Source organism: Panthera pardus, unplaced genomic scaffold (assembly GCF_024362965.1).
Source record: "Panthera pardus isolate Hobbes unplaced genomic scaffold, ASM2436296v1 HiC_scaffold_13, whole genome shotgun sequence".
Lineage (NCBI taxonomy): Eukaryota > Metazoa > Chordata > Mammalia > Carnivora > Felidae > Panthera > Panthera pardus.
The window spans coordinates 172,068,003-172,085,822 of NW_026526688.1; the positions used below are offsets into that span (position 1 = coordinate 172,068,003).

The window sequence follows — 17,820 nt, forward strand, 5'->3', positions numbered from 1 at the left end:
CCAGGGCTCTTTGTGCACAGGGTGCACAGTTGAAGCTGAAGTGGGCATGGGCTAGGGTGGTCTAAGGGATCTCTGTGCTGAGGACAGCTGAAGCTGAAGTGTGTGCACATGAAGGTGTCCTGGGGTGCTTTGTGTGGGAGTGCCCTGGTGAGGTAGCTGGAGCTGACTTGAGAGGGGGCTGGATGGTCCTGGACACTCTGTATAGGGGAATCCTGGTGAGTTGTCTAGATCCAAAGCAGGAATGGGCTGGGTGGTCACAAGGCACTGCATGTAGTGGGTCCCTTGGTGAATCATCTGGATCCAAAACAGGCACGTGCCAGGAGTTCTTGGGGAGCTCTGTATTGGGGGTGTCCTGGCAAGTTGGAGCCAAAGTGGTATGGGCCTGGAGTGTTTTGGGGTGTTTTGTGCCTGTGTCACCTTGGCAAGACAGAGCTATAGTGGGAATTGACCAAGGATATTGTGGTGTGTATTGCACTGGGGTCACATAGGTGGGATGTCGGGGGCTGGTGTGGACAAGAGCCTGGGGCTTACTGAGGTGATAGGCTGGCTAGGGCACCTGGACCCTGCTTCAGTCCATGCCATCAAGGTGAAGGGAGAATGTAAACCTTGGCCCCTCTGACCTGGAGAGAGTTCCAGCAGCTCCCCCACCATTTGGTGGAGTTCTAGGGCTGGATCTTTTATAATCTAGTTGCCCTTTTAAATTTTGGCCTTTTTTCTGGGGCGCCTGGGTAGCTCAGTCGGTTAAGCAGCCGACTTTGGCTCGGGTCATGATTTCGTGGTCCGTGAGTTCGAGCCCCGCGTCGGGCTCTGTGCTGACAGCTCAGAGCCTGGAGCCTGTTTCAGATTCTGTATCTCCCTCTCTCTGACCCTCCCCCGTTCATGCTCTGTCTCTCTCTGTCTCAAAAATAAATAAATGTTATAAATAAATAAATAAATAAATAAATAAATAAATAAATAAATAAATTTTGGCCTTTTTTCTGTGCCCCAGGGCACAAATCTGCTTATGGTCCCTCAGTATATCCCTCCTCAATGTAGTTTGCAGTGACAGGGTAAGGGTTCCTTTCATTCAGCAGTTTTTGTTTCTGTTTCTCTTAACATTCTCTTGTGGTCTCTCCATCTTTTGTTGTACAGAAGCTGTTCAGTCAGCCCTCAGTTCTTCAGGAGGAATTGCTCTATAAATAGGTATAGATTTGGTATATTCTGTGGAGGTGAGTTCAGAGTCTTTCTGCATTGCCATCTTGGACCAGAAGTCCTAGGCTTTTTTAAAGCATGTACTTTTCCAGCCTTCACCATAACCCAGTTCCAAATCCACTTCCATGTTTTAGGTATTTTTTACTGCACCACTTTATTTCATGGTAACAAAATCTGTATAGTCAGAATTCTCCAGAGAAATAGAATCTACAAAGATAATTATTTTAAAGAATTCATGCATGTGATTACAGCGTCTGACAAGTCCCTAGACCTACAGTTGGGAAGCTGGAGATTCATGATAGCTGTAGTGTAGTTTAAGTGTGAGTCTGAACCCCTGTGAACCAGGAGAGCCAGTAGTGTGATTACAGTCTCAAGCCTGCTATCCTTGGATAGTTAATGTTAAATTCATCCAAAAACACCTTCATAGAAACACTCAGAATAATATTTGATGTAATACTTGGGCACTTTGTGGCCCAGTCAAGTTTACAGATAAAAAATAAAGCATCACAGGTTACATTTTGTATTTTGTGTGTGTGTGTGTGTGTGTGTGTGTGTGTCTGGTTATGTTGGATAGTCTAGTTATGTAGTGCAGGAAATTTGGATTCTGTTACATTCCTCCAAAGAGTGTTAATTCATTTGGTTTAGCAGGCAGTTAACTTGCCTGAACTCAGAGCCTAAACTCTTGTGTCTCCTGTGATGGGCAGCAGATGAAATCTTTGTTCAGTTCTTTTATCCTTAGCTGGCACTACGAGTTGTTCCATTCATGTGTAGTGCAGGAGAGATCTGGGCTAAGTTTATTGGCAGAATTTGAGACTCTCCTTCTGTGGCTCTCTCCCTTGTGGGGTACCCTCTTCTCTAACTTTTGAGTTACTGTAGTTCTTTTTAACTCTGTGCTCCAGTTCATTTATCTCATTTTCTTGCAAGCTAGTCAATTGTTCTTATATTTTTCAAGTTTTATTGTAATGAGTAGAAGCATATTTCTTTTTTCTTTTTTTAAAGATTTTATTTTTAAGTAATCTCTACAACCAGCGTGGGGCTTGAACCCACAACCCTGAGATCAAGAGTCACATACTGTATGGACTGAAGCAGTCAGGTGCCTCTAGAAACATATTTCTCCCTTATGATTGGTTATAGTTTCTTTTGCTGTCTGGTTTCTTGATTTTTTTGGGAAAATCTGAATATGTTAGAAATATAATGTATAACTACAAAATATAAATATCTTTTGCCTTGGTTATATATAGTATTCTTTAAAAAAAATTTTTTTTTAATGTTTATTTTTTGAGAGGGGGGTGGAGGGGCAGAGAGAGAGGGAGACACAGAATCCAAAGCAGGCTCCAGGCTCCAGGCTCCAAGCTGTCAGCACAGAGCCCGATGTGGGGCTTGAACTCACAAACTGTGAGATTATGACCTGAGCTGAAGTTGGACACTTAACCGACTGAGCTACCCAGGTGCCCCGGTTATATATAGTTTTCTAACAGGCAGTGGGTAGTGGACAGCCCATAACTCCTTAACCTTTGTCTCTTTCATTTTCAGTAAGCATTTGCCTTTTAATATCTGACATTCTTTTACTCTTTGTTATATGTAATTTAGTGTTGAAAGTGGAGCTGAATAATAATACAGCCTTTTCTATAATTCATTTTTTTCCCATCTGGTACAATTGGTTTTTTTCTTTTTTTTCAGTTTTATTAAGAAATAATTAACATCTGAGCTGTAGAAGTTTGAGGTATACAGCATGATGGTTTGACTTACATATGCTGTGAAATGATTACCACAGGTTTAGTTAATATCCGGGATCTCATATAGATAAAGTAAAAAAAGAAAAAAAAATTTTTTCTGTGATGACAACTTTTAGATCTGCCCTCTTAACAAGTTCCCTTTGTATCAAATAACAGTGTTCATTATATTCTTCCTGTTGTATATTGCATGTCTAGTACTTATAAGTAGAAGTTTGTACTTTTTTTTTATAAGTTTATTTTGAGAGAGAGAGCAGGGAGGGGTGGAGAGAGAGAACTCCCTCCAACACTGTCAGTGTGGAGCCCACTGCGGGGCTCAAACCCATGTACTGTGAGGTCATGATCTGAGCTGAAATCAAGAGCCAGATGCTCACCCCGACTGAGCCACCAGGGCTCCTCAGAAGTTTGTACCTTTTGACCACCTTCCTCCACTTGTACCTCCCCTCGCTCCCTGCTTCTGGTAACCACAAGTCTGGTATCTTTTTCTGAGTTTGGTATGTTTTTTGCTTGTTTTAGAGTCCACATATAGGTGAGATCATACAGTATTTGTCTTTCTCTGAAGTATTTCTATTAGCATGCCTTCAAGGTTCATTCATGTTGCAAATGGTAGGGTTTCCTCTTTTTTTATGTGTATCACAATTTTATCCTTTCCTACTTTGATGGTCACTTAGGTTGTTTCCATGTCTTGGCTATTATAAATAACGCTTCTGTGAACATGGGGGTGCAGATATCTTTTGGAGTTGGTGTTTTTGTTTCTTTGGATATATTTTCAGAAGTAAAATTGCTGGGTCATATGGTAGTTTTTAGACAAAAATTTTTGAGGAACCTCCATACTGTTTTCGATAGCGGCTGTACTATTTTACAGTCCCACCAACAGTGCACAACGCTTCCTTTTTCTCCACATCTTCGCCAGCATTTATTCTCTCTTGTCTTTTTGATGGTGGGTTTGGCTAATTGTTTAGTCTAATTATGGCATTAATGACATTTTGGGCTGTGTAATTCTTTGTTGTGGAGGACTATCTTGTGCGTTGTTAGGGCGTTTAGTAGCATCCCTGGTCTACTCGGTAGGTGCCAGTAACCCCTTTCTCCTGCCCCCCACTTATAATAAGCAAAAATGTCTCCTTGGGGGCAAAATTACTGAGTTCAAGTCTAACGAGAAAACACAACGAGTTTATATAAGTTTTGCATTCTAATTATACTGTGATGTTTACAGGTAAATAGTTCTTGTAAAGAAGATGACTCTAAACAGAAGCAACCAAACAAGAAAAAGAGGATCATCTATGATTCAGGTAATATTTCTTCTGTGGAGCCTTAAAGTTTTAAAATTATTTTATATCCCTTAGAACAGTGTTTTCCCAACTGATGTTCTGAGACACACAGCTCTCTCTGTTGTTATAATAGGTCCTGTGAGAAGACTCTATGCTCCAATAAAGTTGAAAACAGTTTTATTGTACTGTAGAACTTAACAGAGCCACAATATATTAATGTGTTAAGTATGTTTGTTCAGAGGGGTATACAGTATACATAGCATGTTTCAAACTCACTTTGAACATGACATTTATTTATCAAGTAAGTTTACTTATAAAGTGTATTTATTTATTTTGAGAGAGAGAGGCAGAGAGAGAATCACATGCTGCAAGGGTCTGACACTGTAGGGCTCGATGTGGGGCTCTGCTTCACAAACTGTGAGATCATGACCTGTGCTGAAATCAAGAGTCGGACACTCAACTGACTGAGCCACCCAGGTGCCCCTGACATATTTATTTTTAAAAATATTCATACTAACTTCTCTTTCAGCTGAGCTTCTTGGAGACTGAATTTGAAAAATAGTGCCTTAGAATATTGCTCTGGAAACAAAGATCTAAAATTTAATTTTTGTGCTTTTGATCTGGTCCTTTTTTGTTGGATTTAAAATGGAACAATCACAATATAAAATATTTGAATATACTGTACTTTTAAGATGGGGAATGTTGTATTTTTATGTATGCCTTTTATGATCTGTTAAAATAATGATAGAATTCAAAAAGTTTTAGGTGTTGCTTTTGCGGAGAAGATCCATCTGGTGTGAATTCTTAATGCAACCTCTAAGGAAGTATGCATAGATTGTCAGGATTTGACAATAACAGCAAAAATTCTGACTCAATTCTAAAAGTGCTTCAATGTTTATTCTATGTCTTTTACTGCTGTATACAGTAAGGAATTTGACATAAGTACACATTCCCACTCCCCAGGAGTTTCTGTCTTTTGGGAAATTGAAAATTTAGTTGTTTGATACAGTTTTAGTATGAAACAGGATTTATAAATGCATGGTGCAGAGGAAAAGGAAGGATCCTAAAGTTTATGAAACTTCTATTTTTGTAGCACTTTGTCTTGATTTGTATTTAAGCGTCCTGGGTGATTAGAATGTGGTAGACTAATGGCTCCCAAAGATGTCCATGCGCTAATTCCTAGAACTTGTGAATATGTTAGGTTACATGGCAAAAGGGAAACTAAAGTTATAGGTGGCATTAAGGTTGATAATCAGGTGACCTTAAAATAGGGAGATGATCCTGAATTATCTGGGGATGGGCCCACTGTATTCACAAGGAAGAGGGAGGAAAGGGGGAGAGAGAGAGAGAGAGAGACAGAGACAGAGACAGAGACAGAGACTGACCATGGAAAATAGAGAACCAGAAAGATGCAGCATGAGAAGGATTTTGCCTGATGTTCCTTGCTTTGGAGATGGAGGAAGGGAGCCAGAAGCTAAGGAATGTTAGCAGTCACTAGAAACTGGAAAGACAGGGAAATGGATTTTTCCTTAGAGTATCCAGAAAAGGGTCATAGCCCTGCTGGCACTTTGATGTTAGCCCAGTGAGACCCATATGGGGTTTCTAACCTTCAGAACCATAAGATACTATGTTTATGTTGTTTTAAGCCATTAAATTTGTGGTGATTTGTTATAGTGACAATAGAAAAGTAAGACCAAGGCTTAACACTGTGTAGAAGTAACCTGTGAGAATTCATAAAAGGGATTTGCCTCAAAATGGGCCTTGAGGAATTCGTTAACAATGATCACTTTAAGAACACACTGTATTTTATTTTTTCTCTTGAGAGTTTTGTTTCATTTGCTTCTCATGTACAGATTCAGAATCCGAGGAGACAGTGCAGGTAAAAAATGCCAAAAAGCAACCAGAAAAACCTAAACCTGGTAAAATTCTACGCCAGGATCCTGTTACATACATTTCAGAAACAGGTAAGTGTACTGAGTATGTTTAATGTTTGAGAGAAGAGTAGTGTGTGTTATGTTCTTGAGCTACTCATTGGTGTCTGGATGAACCTCCTTCACTTTGAATTGAATTTCTGCTGCCTTTTTTGCTTTGTTGATTTATATTTATCAGGGAAAGGCTGTAATCATCTTTGGCATTTTCTGTGGGTTAAGGGCCATTGTAAGGGTTAGTTACAGGGGAATTGGCCTTGGAATTTTTTAGGTGTTCTATATTGAGTAAGTTGAAGCTCTATCTTGAATCCTATGTTAAAATATTATTGGTGTATTTTAGGGGCGCCTGGGTGGCTCAGTCGGTTGAGTGTCTGACTTCGGCTCAGGTCATGACCTCACGCTTTGTGAGTTTGAGCCCCGCGTCGGGCTCTATGCTGATGGCTCAGAGCCTGGAGCCTGCTTCAGATTCTGTGTCTCCTCCTCTCTCTGCCCCTCCCATGCTCTGTCTCTCTCTCTGTCTCTCAGTAATAAATAAACATTAAGGAAAAAAAATTAAAAAATATTATTGGTGTATTTTAAAACTTTTTAAAGTTTTTTTACTTTGCATGCTAAAGTCATAATAATCTAAGTATTATCTAACAATTAATAATCTAAGTATTATCTAACAATTAATAATCTAAGTATAATCTAACAATTATTCATATTTGTGATCTGTGATCTAGCACAGATGTGACCTGAATTTCTTGTATTTTCTTGTGACAGTAAAGATTTTATTAGCATTAGCTTTTTAATAGATGATTGTTTTTACACTTAAATTTATTTGTTCTGTTTTGAGTGGTTAGAAAGCAAAAGCCATTTATAAATAATTGTACACTAATCTTAAAATGGTACAATAGTATAAATGATTGTTTTATAGGTAGTATTCCTTTATGGTGAGGAACTCTGAATTATCGTCTTAGGGAAGAAACTCAGATGTGTTTGTTGTAAAGTCATTTTTTTTTAAATTGCTGTGAGGATTTTCTTTTTTTTCTCTCCCCACCCCCTCCCCCTTTTTTTGAGAGGGGCAGAGAGAGAGAGAGACAGAGAGAAGTGGGGCTCACCTGAAGCAGGGCTCAAACCCATGAACCGTGAGATTATGACCTGAGCTGAAGTCAGAAGCTTAACCATACTGAGCCACTCATGCACCCTGTAAAGTAATTTTGGTTGTGGCATTGTTAATTCCTAGAGGAGACTGTAACAGGAATAAAAGGTTAGATGTATTAATCTTCAAATTCACAGAGCCTGTTGAATTGGTTCCTATGTAGAAATACTTGAAGGAACCATGAAAGCATCTCATAGGTTGTTGATTTGTTTATATTGAAGAAAACCTCTGAAACCATTATTTTTAGCACTGTGCTACTTGAATTGCTAGTGAAGTGAACACACCTGGTTTGAAGAGACGGTAAAAGCCACATAATTACTTTGGCACAGCATATTACAGTTTATATTCAACAGACATTTATTGAGTGTTTTTTACATCCCAGAAACTAGGTGCTGGAGGTACAAAAGATGACCAGACTCCGAAGTACTGTAGTAGTCGCTTGAGGTAGCAATAAGCAGTAGTCAGGCAGAGGGCTCGAAGGGTAAGATTTGATCTGGCACTTGAAGGATGAGCAGGCGGTGGAGGGAAGAATGTCAGCTTAGGGGGTGGGATTATTTAAAGCACAGCATCCATCACAAGGCTTGGTATGTTCGTAGGGCACAGAAGAGACTGCCCATATGAGGAGGAGTAGTGGGAGGTAGGATTAGAGAAGACCTTGAAAGCTAGGCAGATGGATTTAGACTTAACATAGCAGGGAAAGGGAACCATTAAAATTCTTGAAGAAAGTTGTGGAATGATGAGAATAGTATTTAAGAGTGATTGCTAGAGGGGTGCCTGGCTGGCTCAGTGGGTAGAGTGTGCAACTCTTGGTCTTGGGCTTGTGAGTTTGAGTCCTATGTTGGATATAGAGATTACTTAAAATATTAAAGGGGCGCCTGGGTGGCTCCGTTGGTTGAGTGTCCGACCCTCTGTCTCAGCTCAGGTCTTGATCTCAGGGTCGTGAGTTCAAACCCTGTGTTGGGCTCTGCACTGTGCATGAAACCTAATAAAAAAAAAGAAAAGAGTGATTGCTAGATTGCTAATGTTCAGGGTGGGATAGAGAGTATAGAAACCATAATTAGGGAAGTCAAGGCATTTCCTAGGGGTGAAGTAATGAGAAACTTAAGTTAGCAATATAAGGGACTGATTTATAAACATTTTTGAGAAATGAGTTACAGATTAGGTTTTTGGATTATCTTTGGTAGTATTATTAGGATAATTGGAGAGTTGATGTCATTACCATGCTAAAGACTTGTTGTTTGTTTTTAAAAAATTTTTTGGTATCCCAACATGGGGCTTGAACTCACAACCCTGAGATCAATTGTCACACGCTCTACCTACTGAACCGGCCAGGCGCACTCCCCCTACCCCCCATTTTTTTTTTTTTTTCCAATAACAGCTTTATTGAGATCTACAATTCACCTCTAAAATTTTAATGTTACTGGAATTTGCAGATAAAGGTCAAGGTTTTTGAAGATACGAGTAACAATAAAATTTTTCTTACGTGTATGGGCTGTTATTTGAAAGTATGTGGGTACTCATGGTAGATAAATTGTTCAGTAAGTTGGGAATGAAACAGGAAAGAAAGTCCTTGTGTTGTAGAACGAATCTTAGCCTGGAAGGTCAGAAGCCCTGCCTGAGGGTCCATCCTCGGTTGCCATCTAACAGCTGTTTGAGTCTCATGGTCTATAAAGTAGAGACACTACTTGAATAGGCTTGTTGGAGAGATTTACTGGGATGGTGCATAGGAAAGGGCCAGACCCAGTGCCTGAAGCATATAAAAATAGCTTCGTATAGGTTCTCAGAGACATTTGATTGTTATTCAAATGATCAAAAACAAAATGTAGATAACATGAATGTATTTTCTGTAAACTTTTTGGTAAGCTGAGATAGTTCTTCATTACGTCAGAGGCCGACTGACTCTAACCTTTTTGTTCTATTGCTAAATATCTGCTTAGGCACATTGTGCAAATGCACTCTTCTAGTAAGAGATCCCCCTCTGAGATCTGGCCACCTTTGTGAAGTTTTGAATATGTGGGAGGGATACTAGAAACTTATGGTGATAGGTTTATTATGTAACCAAAGGTGGTGTGATCGAGCTTTCCAGTGACACCCTGGAAACGTCAAAGTTAGTGTGCAGACAGCCGTGGCCTTCAACTGTGGATCAGTTGGCTATCCTTATCTTGTGATTTTAGGTACACAGAAGGGTCAGACAATTTAAGCTCTGATCACAGATTTTCTTTATCATGGGATCATTTATTTCAGGCCAGGTATTTTCAAATGTTATTTTCTGAAGAGATATCCAGCACTTTATCTGAAATTTTAATGAACATTATCCATGTTTCTGTTATTCTGCTGGTGGCATGTATGTGTGAAAGTAAACATTGTCCCCTTATTTTAGTTGGAAATTTGGGGTGTGATGTACCCATCTAATAGGATGTTCAGTATTTATTACGTAGTATTCTGTTTTGTTTTTTTTTTAGAATTAAGACATAGGAAAAAGCAAGTTCTTTTCTTGCCTGTTTTGTCTTCTCATATTTTTTTATTCTTTGAAATTACAGGTTCATGGGAAGGAAATAATCCCTTTTTCTTCCTTTTATAAGAGAATGAACTGTTAAAATGAAATCCATAATAAAATCAGGAATATAATGGGTTTTAAGAAAAGTGCAGCTTCTTGAAATTAATAAACTGGGAAATTCATCACCTTAAAATATTTTTAAAAATTATTCTTTACTTTTTTTAAAGCTAAAACTACAGTTGCTCAGTACCAGGTTATGAATAAATATTCACATTATAAATGTAAATGTTTATATTGCAAGTATAAGATTAACCTAAAATTGTATTGTTTATTTGGGGATTGGAACTTCTTGTGGAAAAGGATTATATGACAATGATTTAATTTTAAAAACCTGTTAATAACAAAAGAAACCATTTTTGCTTCATTATTCCTTATTTTATCTTTCATATACCAATTTTTGTTTGGTGTTTTTCTTGCAGTATAGCATTTGTGGTGTTTAGGAGCAGAAACTCTTAAATCAGATTGCCTGAGATGACGTTCATTTACCTTCCTGGTGTCTTAGTTTCCTCATTTGGGGGTTGGGGCTATTACTAGTACCCACAGCAGAGGCCTTTGTGATGATCAAATGACACAATGCTTAAAAAGCATTTAAAACAGGGTTGGGCGTATAGTAAATGGTCAATAAGTATTAACTGTTTATTCTTACATTTTTAACTTTATTTTATCCCTACATCTGCCTTTAAAGACTATGCTAAAAAATAAAAACATTTTGCTTTTGCTTAAGTACTTAGGACTTTCTGTTGATTATGTAACTGTGCTTCAGAAATTTAGAAATTGTATCTGATCCACTTAATGTTGTGGATATACACTGTCAGTATGGTAACTACTATTTACTTGTAGCTGTTGAGCACTTGAAATGTGACTGGCCCAACTGAGAGTGGTTGTAAGTGTATGTACAGATTTGAAGACTTGGTACAAAAAGAAGTAAATTGTCTCATTAATAATTTTTTAGTATTGATCATGTGTTGAAATGATAATTTGGATATATTGAGTTGAATACAGTATATCATTAAATTTAATTTCACTTATTTCTTTTCCACTTTCTTTAAATGTGGTTATTTGGGTTAAATAAAATATATTAAAGTTAATTTCACTTGTTTCTTTTCACTTTTTTAAAATATGGTTATGAGAAGTTTAAAACTACATATGTAGCTCATATTTTATTCTGGTTGCCCAGGGCTATATAAACAATGAGAAAACATTTAGGAAGTAGCCTTAATTTAGAAAATAACCTGCTTCATTCAAGTGCTTTTACTTACATTATTATACATTTCTTTAGGCTGTATTGTTTTACAGATCTTTAGGCTTATCGTCTAGCTCCATGACGTATTTTTCATCATCATTTTGATTCACTATGTCTTCTGTTGATTTTTAAAGTAGTTTGATTACATCGACCTCCCAAATTACAGGAAAAGGAAAAAAATGGCTTATAAATACCTTCATAGCTAACCACTGACTCTAGTAAAATGTTCTTGTAAGTTGGTAAAAACCCAAATACTTGTTGTACTGGGTAAATATATTTACTTTTAGCTGTTTAATGAAGTGAGAGACCTTGAGTTTTGTTTGGCAAAGATGACCTTTTATTATGCAGTTTCATCAGGAGCTGCTGTTTGGCTGAAAATGATGGGGGTTTTTTCCTGTCTTGAAAGTTGTTTATGACTGGTAGTTTTAATTGAGCACATAATTCCAGAGACTGTGCTCTTGAGGTTATAATTATTTGGGAGATGTTAAGTGGGAAAAAATAGGGAATGTAATGTTCTCCAGTTTACCATGTAATATTGGCGACCTGTGACTTGGGAAAATAGTAGCAGAAAATACTGCTCTGTGTGTAATATTCTCTTTTGCTGATTTTTAGAGACATAATAGTTTTGTTTACCAGACAAATGGGAATAGATTATGTAAGGATAGAGTACTTTTCTTAGACGTTTTCAGGGAAACCAAAGCGGTTGAGATAGAAAATTTCCTTGAAGTGAGAGGAAACTAAGAACTAAGAACTGTGTTACATTTCTTTGATTATACTTGTTCAAAAATTAATTTTGATTTGTGCACTGAGACTCTATAAAGAAACTAAATTTATCATTTTGGAGGATGAGTAAAGTATTTAGATTAATATTATTTTAAATTATCTGAGTAAAACATTAACACATTCTCACTGAAAGAGAAGTAAACAATTCAGATGACAATGTTTCATTCTCTCATCTGTCCCTTTTGCCTTATATAGCTATATAAATAAAATATATATACACACACCCACGTGTACATATATACACACTTGTATTTATTTGAGTGGCATTTTATTATAAAATTCTGTAGCTTGCTTTTTCATAACTTAATGTCTTTGGCTCCCTCTTTCCCTTCCTTCCTTCCTTCCTTCCTTCCTTCCTTCCTTCCTTCCTTCCTTCCTCTCCTTGTCTTCCTCCTTGTCCCTTCCTCATTTTCTACCACTTTGTCTCATTACAGAAAGATTCCTAGCTCATCTTTTAAACTTCTACATGGAATTTAATAGTATGCATTTAATTTTTCTCATGCTTTTATTTTGGATATTAGATTATTGATGTGTGTACTTGTTTGTGCTTCATTGTAATGTAATATATTTAATAATAAATGAACCATTCACAATGAGGAATGTGATCACTTAAAAGAGGGGAGTATTTCTTGAGGTTCATTTTAAGAATGTAGTTTAGCTGCCTATATTATGAAGAATACATGGGGCTTCCACTTTCTGTTTCTGGGCCCAGTGCTCTTATGAAGGCTCCCACTGCACCCCTACCAGCAGCATTTTTAGTTTCCTTTTGACTTTTATTAATCTTCTGGATAAAAGCACCACTAATAATATATTTTTTTGAACAAATGCTGCTGTTCCGTCAGGTGTTTTCCAGTTTTCAGGTTCCAAAAGGGGGACTTAACACTTACCTATATTAGATTTCTTTCTGAAATAAACTCTTACATTTTTACCTTATTAGATTCCAGGCTTTTGTAACCTGATTCAGTCATTTATTTAACAATATTTAACAATATTAAATCCTCACTAATTTATTCAACAAATATCCTGTATGTACATAATAGTGTACTGGATAATCTATGAAGTAGATAAAAGAATAAAATGTAGTCTTCAAGGGTGTAGAGTTCATTGGGGAGATAAGTCTTTTATATAAAAATTACATAAGGAAAAAATTAACAGCAATAAAAATGTCTCCTGAGGATATTCAGGCATGGGAGAGGTAACTTCTATTTTGGAGGTTTGGGAAACGTTTCCTAGAGAGAGAAATTTGAGATAAATGTGAAAGGTTTTAGAAGAGTTTAACTTGGAGATTTAGGTATTATGTATACCAGAAAGAGAGAATAATGTGGAAGCTTAGAAATCAATAGTGCTATTTCATATGCATTATTCATTACTTTCATACTTATTAAAGAGAAAATTTTAAAAATTCAACTTAAAAACTTTTACAGATTTATACCAGCTTAATACTGCCTACTGTTGTAGCTCATATTTTCTTGCTTACAGCATCTTTTACATAGGAGTTTCTTACTTTATTTGAAACAAGACTTGTGTCCAGAGTGCAAGGCGGGAAGAATTCTACCAGAATGATAAAATAAATTTTATCTTGTATACTACTATAGATTTTTTTTCAAAACACTTTTGCTGACCTCATGGAATAGCATTATTCATTATATGGCTTATATTTCATATTCACCTCATTTGATCTTCAAATCTACCTAATAGGAGAGATGACTTTTCAGAAGCAGTTTTCAATCTAAGGTTACACAAAGTTTCACTGTGGAAGAATGTGGTAGTTCTTTGCATGTCCCTCATCTACTTGTTTTTTCATATCCTGTGATTTCATACCTTCTACAAATTTGATAAACATATCTTTATATTTCTTTCTGAATCATTGGTAAAATTATTCATTTTTTGAAGTTTAGTTTGAGAGAGACAGAGACAACGTGAGTTGGGGAGAGGCGGAGAGGGAGAGAGAGAGAATCCCAAGCAGGCTTTGCGCTGCCAGTACAGAACCCCGTGTGGGGCTCAAACCCATGAAACTGTGAGATCAGGACCTGAGCCGAAATGAAGAGTCAGATGCCTAACTGAGCCACCCATGCGCCCCTAAATTTGTTTTGTATTAAGAGACAGGTAAAGAAACCTTTTCCAAAATGACATGATCTGTTATCAGCACCTTGGATATAGCTCTTCTGTTTCTCATGAATTACTTGTAGATCTTAATAACCACTGTTACCTATGTTGTATTTCTTCATCTTGTATAGAGTGCAGGAGAGCTCTCTTCAAAAGGGTTATTTGGCTCAAAATGTTAATACTGTAGATGTTGGAAACCCTGGTTTACCCAATCAGAAGAGAAATTGGTGAATGTTTTGCTGAACTCGAGATATCCCTTGTTTCTAGATTTATTTCATCTGCTAGTCCTGTAACTTAATAGAATAAATAAGCGCTTAGGTCAGCATTGTTTGTTTCTGGGGATCTCCATCTTCTTCTGTTGAATATTCCTTTTGTCTTCCTCTTGATACTGTTGCACAGAACTGTCACCAGACCTTTCCTCTTCTACAGTTCTATGGTTGGAAATGTGCCTTTCTCTTTTTGGCAATTTGGGTTCCATTTCTCATCTTTAATCTTTAGCGATTTCTTCCATTTTATAGATGATTCAAAGGCCATTGATATTGCTTTGGCAATTTTATTTTCAGATTCACATTAACTGAAACATCTTTATAAGAGCTGGATGCTTTCTTGCAATCTTTTTTGCCTCGTAGTTCTTCAGTCCTATTTTAATAGTGTGTATTATGAGACTTGAAAAGAATTAAGTGGCATATGGAGCACTGGAGTATCTGGAATGATTATTGAGATTCTGAAATATCTTTGAAAATGAACAGACTGGGGCGCCTGGGTGGCTTAGCCCATTTGGCGACCGACTCTTGGTTTCAGCTCAGGCCATGATCTCATGGTTCATGGGTTCAAGCCCCATGTCAGGCTCTGTGCTGATAGCACAGAGCCTGCTTGGGATTCTCTCTCCATCTCTCTCTGCGCCTCCCCTGCTCGTGTTCTCTCTCTCTCTTTCAAATAAACATTAAAAAAAATGAACAGACTGTTGTTTGTTCTTGTAACCCATATTTTGCTATCAGGCACTGGTGAAACCATGAGAGACACAGGATTGTATTCCAGAATGCCAAGGAAGTAGTACTATATTAGGAAAATAATAACTAAATACTAATGAAGTAATATACAAGTGGTTTATATTTGGCATTAGTACTGAGACAGCATTGTTACCTCCTCCCACGTGTGGGGAAGTGGAATATGAATGGAAGTGGGGAATTGTGTTGCTGAACTGCTCCCTTTACTCTTTGTGGCCAATCAGGTTTCCTTGTATTGCATGTTTCATACCTGAAAATTGTAAGAAGTTGTGGGTGTTGTACCTGTGTCCTACTGTCCAAGCCTCCTTCCACCCAGTTTTCTTTTTTTGTGAGATCCAGTGGCGATAGAAGGAGAGTAAGTGGTAAAATTTTCCACTTTCTTCTCCTGTGTTCTGTTTTCTTAGTAACTGAAACCAGCTGTGACTTTCCATGGACGGTTTTTGCTGCTCTGGTAGGGACTCGGCACTGTGTGGTGGATGACATCACAGTACAAGCCAGTACATTTTTTCTTGTTTGTCATTACTCACCTCACTACACCTCACAAATGATAAAATGGGTTTATTTAAAAAATATAACAAAGTCTGAGTCTAAGAGGATTTGTTGGTAATGAATCAAATCATGTGTTCTCTTAATTTCTTGATTAAAGATGAGCAGTTACAGAGGTTTTATTTAATTATACTGAAGTACAGAATGTCTGATTCACCACATAAATGGTGCAAAGATGGTGTGTTTAGTTTCTCTTCCATCCATTTAATTAACAAATATTGAAGACTTGGCATGCTTCTGAACTTTTCTCTACTTCCAAAACCAAAATGACAGTTTGGGTTTTTGACTCAAGGAAAGTATTGAAAAAGAACTTGGTAGAAAAAGGCTCTAAAAACTCGGATTCCTTTTTCAGTTTTTGGCTAGTTGTTACCAAAAAATTTTTAATCTCTATAACCAGATCTGTCTAGCATGATCTCCATTAATTTGGTTTCTGTGTATTCCAGACTGAAGGAAGGAAAATCAGAATCCCCAGGTCTCAGCAGGATGAACTCCATAATTAGATATTTTTCCTTCTTGGCTTATAAATAGGTTTCTGTGTAGACCTGCACATTATTTTCTTTCTCTGATTTGTTACCCTTTCTAAACAAATGAATGTGTCTAACTCAGAGTGGCAAAGCAATCTTCTCTCCCAGGCAATTCCTCTGCTGTATGTTGGATAATGCTAGTTTACTTGGTGATTGTTACTACTTTTGAGGTTGTGTTGTATATAAATAAAAATAAATGGTGTTTTTATAAGGAGACAGATATCCTGGAGGGAGATTCTGAGTGTTCAATTGCCCATGATTTTCAACTAGGTCTAAGAAATTGGACTTAGATCTGTTTATCATTATCGTATTATACGTTCCTGGGGAGAAGAGAACACAGTTTGCCTTTGGCTTCTGACAATGCAAGAACAAATTTAGGCTTATTAAAAAATCAGAACAAATGTTAAAAAAGAGAAACAATGATAACTTTATTTGGAATGTTTCATTTCTGCACACTGTGTAGGATTGTAAAATATTTATTTTATATGAGGATGGTCACAGCAACACCTGTTAAAATGACTGTCTTCTGCAAGCATCTGATGGCATTGTTTTCATCTTTGGCCTCTTTTGCCTTCATTTTCAATAATGTATTGGTGTAGCCTTTGAAATACTAAAGGCTATAGGAGTTTTAAGACAACTAGTTCAGAAGTCCTAGTACAAAGACATAGCACTGCTGCTTTCTGCAGGTTTTCTGCCTTTATCAAGGTAAGATGACAGAATGCTTTCAGATATGCCTATTAGTTTATAGAACACCATATTTTTTTTCTGTATTCTCCTTGATGATCCTCTGTGTTTATAGGAAATACCCCTATGCTTAGGATCATGAGTTTATTTTTTTTTTGGTGTTAGCTTTTCCCATAACTGTAAGGAATATTATTGGGAAGTGCATAAATCATGGAGTACTAAGTAAGTGTCAAATCAGGCAAGCCAGTCTTTTTTCTCTTTTCGTGACTGTATTTCACTAGAATTTCTCCTACTTTCCAAGGAGATTGGAGAGCTATTTATTTTGTGGTTAGTACAGAAAAAGGGGCCTTGTATGCAGTTTTAGCTAGTATGATATAAAATACTTGAAATTTTATTCAGAACACTTCTAGCTTTAAAATTTTTTTTTTTTTTAGTTTAGAGAGATAGTGAAGGAGGGGGCGAGAGGGGGGGAGAGAGAGAGAGACAGAGACAGAGAGACAGACAGAGAGAGGGAGAGACTTAAGCAGTCTCAGAGCCCAACACAGAGCTCTATCCCACAATCTTGGGATTGTGACCTGAGCTGAAATCAAGAGTCAGATGCTCAACTGACTAAACTACTCAGGAGCCCTCCATATATTTTTTAAAACATCCATGTGTAATTACATTTTTATTCAGAAATTATGAAAATATTTAAAAAATTATGTCTGTGTTTGGGTATAGTACATTCTGGATCTATAGCTTGAAGACATTTGTTTTATTGAAGGCTAAATTCATAGAAGTGGAATTACTGGGTCCAATTAATGGGTATACATATGTAAGGATTTGGTACATATTGCAAAACCGTCTTCTATAGATTTTAAACAACTTACTACCATTGCTTGTTATGTATGTGAAAGTCCCATTTCCTTACACCCTTTGCTAACAGTCTTTTTAATGTGATAATCTTAGAAATTTTTGATCTCACTAAATTTCAAGTTAACCTGTTAGCTGTAAATATTTATGAGATTGCTGGAGAAAGGGTTAAACTAGGGATTGCAAGTATCTACAATACCATTGTTTCCCTTTCTGGGGCTATACCAAATAGCAGTGATTGATCTTGTCTGAAGTGA

General features: G+C 37.0%; 1 protein-coding gene across 1 annotated transcript in view; it reads left to right on the forward strand.

Moving 5' to 3' along the window:
* RFC1 (replication factor C subunit 1) overlaps positions 1-17,820 on the forward strand; it is a 79,697-nt gene that overhangs the window by 24,116 nt on the left and 37,761 nt on the right. Inside the window, exons 3-4 of the mRNA XM_019413987.2 lie at positions 4,138-4,213; positions 6,046-6,156. Coding sequence (XP_019269532.1) covers positions 4,138-4,213; positions 6,046-6,156 — 187 coding nt within the window. The remainder of the gene's footprint in view (positions 1-4,137; positions 4,214-6,045; positions 6,157-17,820) is intronic.